The 7,464-nt window shown below is 38.8% G+C and overlaps 1 protein-coding gene across 4 annotated transcripts in view; it reads right to left on the reverse strand.

Moving 5' to 3' along the window:
• The window catches only part of LOC126395751 (uncharacterized), a 58,745-nt gene extending 53,135 nt beyond the window's left edge, over positions 1–5,610 (reverse strand). For all 4 annotated transcript variants that reach the window (XR_007570486.1, XR_007570487.1, XM_050053454.1 and 1 more), the window contains exons 1-4: positions 5,503–5,610; positions 1,371–1,490; positions 911–1,282; positions 684–797 (exon numbers count right to left, since the gene is read on the reverse strand). Coding sequence is in view for 2 of the 4 variants with exons in the window: in XM_050053454.1 (XP_049909411.1) it covers positions 684–797; positions 911–1,282; positions 1,371–1,490; positions 5,503–5,584 (688 nt within the window). In the remaining 2 variants the exon portion in view is untranslated. The remainder of the gene's footprint in view (positions 1–683; positions 798–910; positions 1,283–1,370; positions 1,491–5,502) is intronic.
• Positions 5,611–7,464: the final 1,854 nt, after the last annotated feature.

The raw sequence follows: 7,464 nt of genomic DNA on the forward strand, positions 1-7,464 counted from the left end.
GTTCCGCCAATATGTCTACCCTACGAGGCGGAAAATTGGGCACCTCGGATCAACTCGCCAATCCGGCTCTGTGTGTCTAAACGCTCGCAGCTTGCCGGCAAAACGGCCCAACATTCGCAGAAAATCTGGCAGTGTGAAAGGGGCTATACAAACACGGGGTAAAGATGCCACGGTGTATACAGAGAGGTGGAGATAACGTGAGCCGACAACAACTACGCTTGTTACTGTGCATGCAATAAAACCTCCTCAAGGAAAAAGTCAATACTTTATCTTGTCTTTCACATTCTCGCAAAAATTGGTACAGTAACTGAAACATCCCCAATTGAATCGCAAATCGAATTGAATCAAATCGGGACATTGTGAATCGACTTTATTTCAACAGATGGACGGAGAGAAACTCCAACGAATGATCATGTTGCTCAGTGTCTGCTGGACGTGCAAAGTTATATCAATATTCTCGTCTTACTAAGGCAAATTAGCGTTTTCACCTAAATGTTGAACTACTATCTGAAAGCAGTGGACTTCACTTGGGGGACTGGACCATGCCGGGGGTCATGCATGAGAATACATGTTTCATATTCCTGAGTGTGCAAATACTGCGGGTTGATCTTGTGACCTCCGGTTTGACTTGAACCCTCACAGGGGTAATGTGTTGTGCAGTAGCAGGACTGTGTGATATTTACTTGAGAACGTCACTGAGTGGTTGGACAGCTGGCTCCTCAGGTCCTCCAGCAGCCGCAGCCTGAGCTGACGGTTGTTGTGGTTTTCCGACTTCTTGTTCCAGAGACAGCTGTACTCTGTGCACAACAACACACAACAAATACAAAATACTTTGCAAGCATTCAAACCATCATTAGGTTTAGCTTTCATCTGTCGTAACAACTGATCATTTCAAAGCTGTTTTACTTACCAGAGTAGAAGGCTATCAGCACTCGCTCCCTCTCTTCAGTCCAGTAACATTTAATCATCATGTTGGCGGGGATGCAGGACGACGATGAGGAAGGTGAGGAGGTGGAAGGGTTGGGGAGGAAGGAGATGATCAGCCCTGGGGAGTTGAGGACAGGCTGGTTCTCCTCCTGTGGAACAGACAGCGGCGAGAGCGGCGGTTCGCAGGAGCCGTCGTCCTGGTCCCAGCAGCCCCGCAGGAACATCAGCTGCTGGTAGTGCTTCCACTGCGGCACGAACACGTCGTCCGACCTGCACACTTTACTCGCCTTTACCATTTTGTACTGCCGCTGAAAGGTGGTGCGAAGGTTCTTGAACTTGTTCTTAATGTCTTCCACTGGAGAGAACACAAGAAGAGAAGATTAGATGTTTGCGCTGCGACAAAATGCAGCTTTGAAACTCAGTGGATGTGACCACAGCCTTACCTGAGAAAGGAACAGGTGGGGGGTGAGCTGACAGGAGGATCCTCAGGTGCTCCAGGGTTTTCCATCGCAGCTGGCGGTTCTTGTAGCTCTCTGACTTGTGGTTCCACAGACAGCTGTGCTCTGGGGAATAAAAACAAACATGGTAATCAACTGCTGCATATTGTTTAGCATTTCTTTTCTTATTACCAAATGTTGGTTCATCAGTTACTTTAGCTGAGATTGCAGTTACTTTTTAAACATACTTATTACAATTTCAAAAATGGGTGACCAGTACACACATTACATTAATCTGTATGTAGGCCAGTCAAAATGAAATGTTTTCAGTCTGCAGCAATGATGCATGATTTGATTTTCCTTTGCACTAACAAGATACACAGGAACAAAATTAGGTATATACTGTGAAGAATTTACACATTCTCAAGTTAAGTATTATTATTATTTCACTAGTTTTGGTTTGCAGGATGTTAGTCATGTGTGATGTAGCTCAGGTGTTGCCATTTCTTGTGGTGCATTCTGGACTATTAAAGGTCCAGTGTGTAGGATTATTTTGTTTTTTCATTGGTTTATATCACCTGGTCTGTTTGTTTTGGAGAGGAGGAGACATCTGTGGATAATTTGGTTATGGTCAAAACCTCCTCAACATCTGGATCTTAAGTTATCAGAGAAAAAAGGTGAGCACACATTAGCAGGTGCTGAGCTAGCAGCCCATCTCTGACATGCCAAACAGCATCAGAGAAACACTGATAAGTAACGCAGAACTGCTTTAATCAGTGTTTTCACCAGTTTAAATCACCTGCTCTGTTTGTTTTGGAGAGGAAGAGACCTCTGTGGGTAATTTGGCTCCCAGTAAAAACCTTCTCAACAACTCACACTGAATGAATTCTAACTGGAGGAAGACTGATCAATAAAAGATTAAGTGAATATTTAAATGACAGATCAATTATTAATGACAATAGTCAGTTGCAGCCCTACAAACAGCATTGAGAAAATCAAGGTAGATGAGCAATTACATAACAACATAAAGAGACCTAAAAATAAACTTAAAGGTCCAGTGTGTAGGATTTAGGGGGACATATTGGCAGAAATGGAATATAATAAGTAGGTTTTTTTAGTGTATAATCACCTGAAAATAAGAAGCACTGCATTTCAATATCTTAGAATTATTAATTATTAATTATCTACAGTGATCACCATGTTGCACCGCCATGTTTCTACAGCGGGATATTTGTGTTAATTGTGTTGGAGCTTCAGAAATACACTGATTTATTTAACATAAAACTGCTTTATTCCGGTTTAAATCACCAGGTCTGTTTGTCTTGGAGAGGAGGGGGCCTCTGTGGATAATTTGGTTTATGGTCAAAATCTCCTGAACATCTGAGTCTGAAGTTACCAGAGAGAAAAAGGTGAGCACACTTTAGCAGGTGCTTGCAGATTGTCAGCATTGGAGAGACACTGAGTGTGTTTACAAGGTCTTTAGTATCCCGGTTTTGATTGGGTTTTTTAAGTATCCCGTTTTTGTGTTTGTGCATGTAAACACCATATCCCGAATTCAGAAAACCGGGTTATGCCCTTTTCCCGGTTTCAAGAAACCCGGTTTTGCCACCTGGAGTACTCCGATAGAAGCCGGGATACTGGAGCATGTATACGCCTTATCCCGCCCTGCGTTCCAAATCGCATACTTCTACTATATACTTTTAGTATGTACTGCAGCTGCCCTTAAAAAGTATGTAGTGTAGTATGCAGTATGCATGCAGTATGCATACTACCGGGACACACTACATCCGCCATCACATCGCTCCCTGAACTCCGACCCTCTTGCTCACTTCTGCCGCCGTCCGTAGCGCCACATTTGAATATTTTGTTTTGTTGTACTTCGGAGATGCAGTAAATCTCCTCTCGTCGAGCTCGCCAGAGTCATGCATACTGTCGGAGGTGCCGGAGAGCTCTGTTGCTGTTATGTCGTAATGTATGTTGTTGTTTCTAATAAACTGACGTGTTCACGTAAACAGTCCCAAGCCTATTATTAGTGACCTGTCTATTGAACTAGTCACCAGTAGGCATATTAACCCCCTTCACACATAGCTCTCTGTTGCTGGCAGATGTTTGTTGTTAAATATATTTACAGCTATGCAGCTGCTGGCACTATATTCTGTCTGCACGTGAAGCAGCCTTACATTCACATTACTTTTATTTGTAGTGTAACATACTTGCACATTCTTACTACATTACTTAATATGTATTTGACTTTTACTATTTATATATTTACTAGTCTATACTGCTCATACCTGGCCCATAGTGTATTCATATTTAGTCATATTCATTCATTATTTATACCACACTTACACCACTGCCTATACTGGTAGAATCTTCTATATTGTAGTCATAGTTGAACCCTAACATTGATTATACTATAATCACAATAAAGTTGAATGTTGTAACCGTGTTCTTGCAAAACTGTATGATATGTGACAGTATATAATCAGATCATTGCAGTCCTAATATGTAGTGTCTTAGTATCTCAAATTAAATAAACCATGTATGAAAGGAAGTGTGGGCGTTGGTTGTACACGCAGCTCAGTCAGTGTGACGTAACTTCCGCTGCGCAAAGGATTGTGGGTCAGAATGGCCAAAGAAGCATGCTGACATGCATACTGCGAAATATGACCGGATGTAGTAGAACATCCTGGTACTTTTGGCATACTGCATCTGACATACTATGTATTGGGACACACTAATTCTTTTTCTGGCATACTAAATAGTATGGTAGTATGGGTATTGGAACGCAGGGCCGGTCTCTGACGGCTGCCCGCCGTGTGCGCAGGCACCAGAGTGACGTACCAGATGTTCAAGCAACATGGCGGCAACGAGAGCATTTCTGGAGCGACGAAGAGACTGAATTTTGCCTGAAAATGATGAAAGAATTCAACATAACTACACGTTTAGACAGCAGAAGACATAGATGCTGACCTATTCAAGTCTGTTGCGGACAAGCTACGTGACGCTGGTTTTCCACCTCGCACCGTTGAACAAGTTAGGTCGCTGTGGAAAATATTAATATTTATAATAATAACAATTAATAATTAACTATAATTAATAAATATATCACATTTCCCGCTCAATCTGTTGTAAGCAAAAGACGTAAAAGGCGTAACACACGCCTGCGCAGATAGGATGCAGTGATCAGAAAACGGGTTACTGGTATTTATCATGTAAACAGGGATATGAATAACCGGGTTTCTCTGTGTTCCATGTAAACATCATATCCCGGATATGCTCAAAGCCGGGATACTAAAGACCTTGTAAACACAGTCACTGATTTGTAATGTAGAACTGCTTTAATCAGTGTTTCTACTGGTTTTAATCACCTGCTTCGTTTGTTTTGGAGAGGAAGAGACCTCTGTGGATTATTCAGCTCCCAAAAATGAAGTTTCAGCTGGATGCAATCTACAATCCTCACCAACTGATGCCACTCAATATTCCTAAATAGTCCACACTGTCCCTTTAAGTTTCATTGATTTGCTTCAGTCAGGTGAAGGAGTGCTTTTTTGGGGTCTTCCAGTGTCTCACAAAATATTGTATAAAGTGGGTTAGCTTTAAAACAAGACTAAGATGTCCAGATTATTTGTCAACTAAAATATGGCAACAAATATTAAGGATGAATTTGAGTAAATGTGCCTCAGACTTACTCACAATATTAAACTTGCATCACTTTAAAGTAATAGCTGTTGTAAGCAGTGTAACTTTAGTGTATGAATAGTGATGTTAGCTTAAAGTCTAGCTAATGTTGGTACAGAGTAATAATTTAAACTGACTTTATGTGTATTTTCCCCTCTTTACTACATTTCCAAGACATTTTAATTCAATTACAAAGCTGTACTACTTTAATTTAACCTATTTAAATCCAGCCCTGCAGGTGAAACGCTGGTTCAAACATAAACGGATATTTCTGACGTCTTTTTTTAGCTAGTTGCTAGTCGCCATTGCTGTCATCTGTCTGTATCATTGATTTCTAACAGCCGTCGATCCCGTCGAGCAACCGTTGCCCCGAATTGTTGCAGCTTCCGACAACACATCGATATACACAGCAACTTCTGTAGCGCGACGAGTTGCTGCTGAAGAGTGTTTGACTTACTGGAGAAAAAGGCAATGAGCGCCCTCTCCTTCTCCTCCGTCCAGTACCGCTCCGGAGTGAAGCCGTACGGAGGAACCTCCATGTTTGTTGTTGCCGTTCGAGCCTTCTTCTCCGCGGCTGCGAGGTCATGTGACCCACGAGCCGGGCTCTGATTGGACGAGACCTCGGTAGGACTGAGCAGTAACCCGCATTGCCCGGTAGAGGTCGCTGTCGATTGGACGCTGTTGCCTTCATGACGTCAACACACAGAGACACTGCTGCTGTACTTTACTTCTTAAAATTTATTTCTTTTAATTTATTTTTTAAAATTAATGTGATGCAGTTTATGTCAGATGATGATTTGATGATAAACAGCTTTTTTGTGTTAATATTTATTTCAATTTATTTTAAAACTAATTTAAAATGAATAATAATTAAGTATTTATTATTAATAATTAGTAAGTAATAATCAGTATTTAATTTGGCTACAAATTAATGCCCTTCTCCTCATTATTATTATCTTTATTTGTATTTACTGTCTCATTTTTATTATTCCTTTTTTACTTTCTCATATATATTTTATCATCTACTTGTCCTTTTTGCTTTTGTTTTAATGATTTGCATTTTATATTAAGAGGAACTTTGAGCTACATCTCTTCTTCTTCTAATAATAATAATGACAATAATAATAATGATTATTATTATTATTGTCATTATTATTATTATTATTATTATTATATACAGAGGCACTACTATTCTATTGTACTCTTTAAAAAATATATTTTAAAATAACTTTAATGCAGTTTAACTCAGATGATGATTTCAACAGCTAAAAACCTATTTATTTAATTTGGCTATTAATTAATGCCATTCTTCTTCTTTTTCTTCTTCACCTTCTTTTTTATCATTATTATTATTATTATTATTATTATTATTATTTTATTTATTTATTTTTTTAAATTAATTCTCTCATTTCTATTATTCTTCCCTGTCCCTTTTTGTACTTTCTCTTATTTATTTAATAACCTAATTGGTTTTTTTTTGTTTTTGCTTTTGTTTTAAGGGGTTGCATTTTTTAAGCACTTTGAGCACCACATCTCTTATAATAATAATAATAATAATAAAAATTATGATAGAAAAAATAAATAATAATAAAAATAATAACAATAATAATAATGATGATAATTATGGGAATACTAAAAGTACTACTGCTACTGTTATTATTACTACCACTACTACTATATTAATATTAATAATTATCATTATTTTTAAAACTTAGATTAAGATTTGCATTTCAAATATTTATCAGCTGTTTTGAAGCTTTCGATCATCTTAAGAACAAACCTTTGATCTCAGTTTTTGAGCCGACAAATACGGCAAGTCCTGATGTTCCCAGGACAAAGGAAAGCTGAGTGCTTAAATCTCCATGACAGCTGGGTACAGGGGCGTAAATACAGACAGTGCAGCCAGGTGGTGGGCTGGAGGGGCCTGTGGGGCCACCTGGAAATATGCCCATGTTCAAAGAAGAAATTGCATTAAATCCAGACTGGTGCGATTTTCTGTACATATATATATTCTGTTTTCTTTCTATTCTTTCTTTTCTGTTTTTTTTAAATAGTTATCAGTCTATAATAAAAAATATACACTTATTCTACATAATATATTCTACCTAATAATTTTCTTTTGTATCTTTTTGTCATACACAGATATGTAATAATGATTGCTGGGCAACATGTATGTTGATGTCCAATATCAAGTCTCTGTTTGATCATGTAACGAGACGATATGATTCATAGTTGCTAGTTTAGGTGCAAAATCTCTCAAGACTGACAGGCTGGGCACATCTGTAAGCTGACACAAAATAAAAGCAGCAGTAAGACGCACTGTAAGTAAAATATATATACGCCTAAAACTCTGTGTGTGTGTGTGTGTGTGTGTGTGTGTGTGTGGCGAGCTGTAATAGTTTAAAAAGCACTCTTCAGG

Source organism: Epinephelus moara, chromosome 9, assembly GCF_006386435.1.
Source record: "Epinephelus moara isolate mb chromosome 9, YSFRI_EMoa_1.0, whole genome shotgun sequence".
Classification (NCBI taxonomy): Eukaryota; Metazoa; Chordata; class Actinopteri; order Perciformes; family Serranidae; genus Epinephelus; species Epinephelus moara.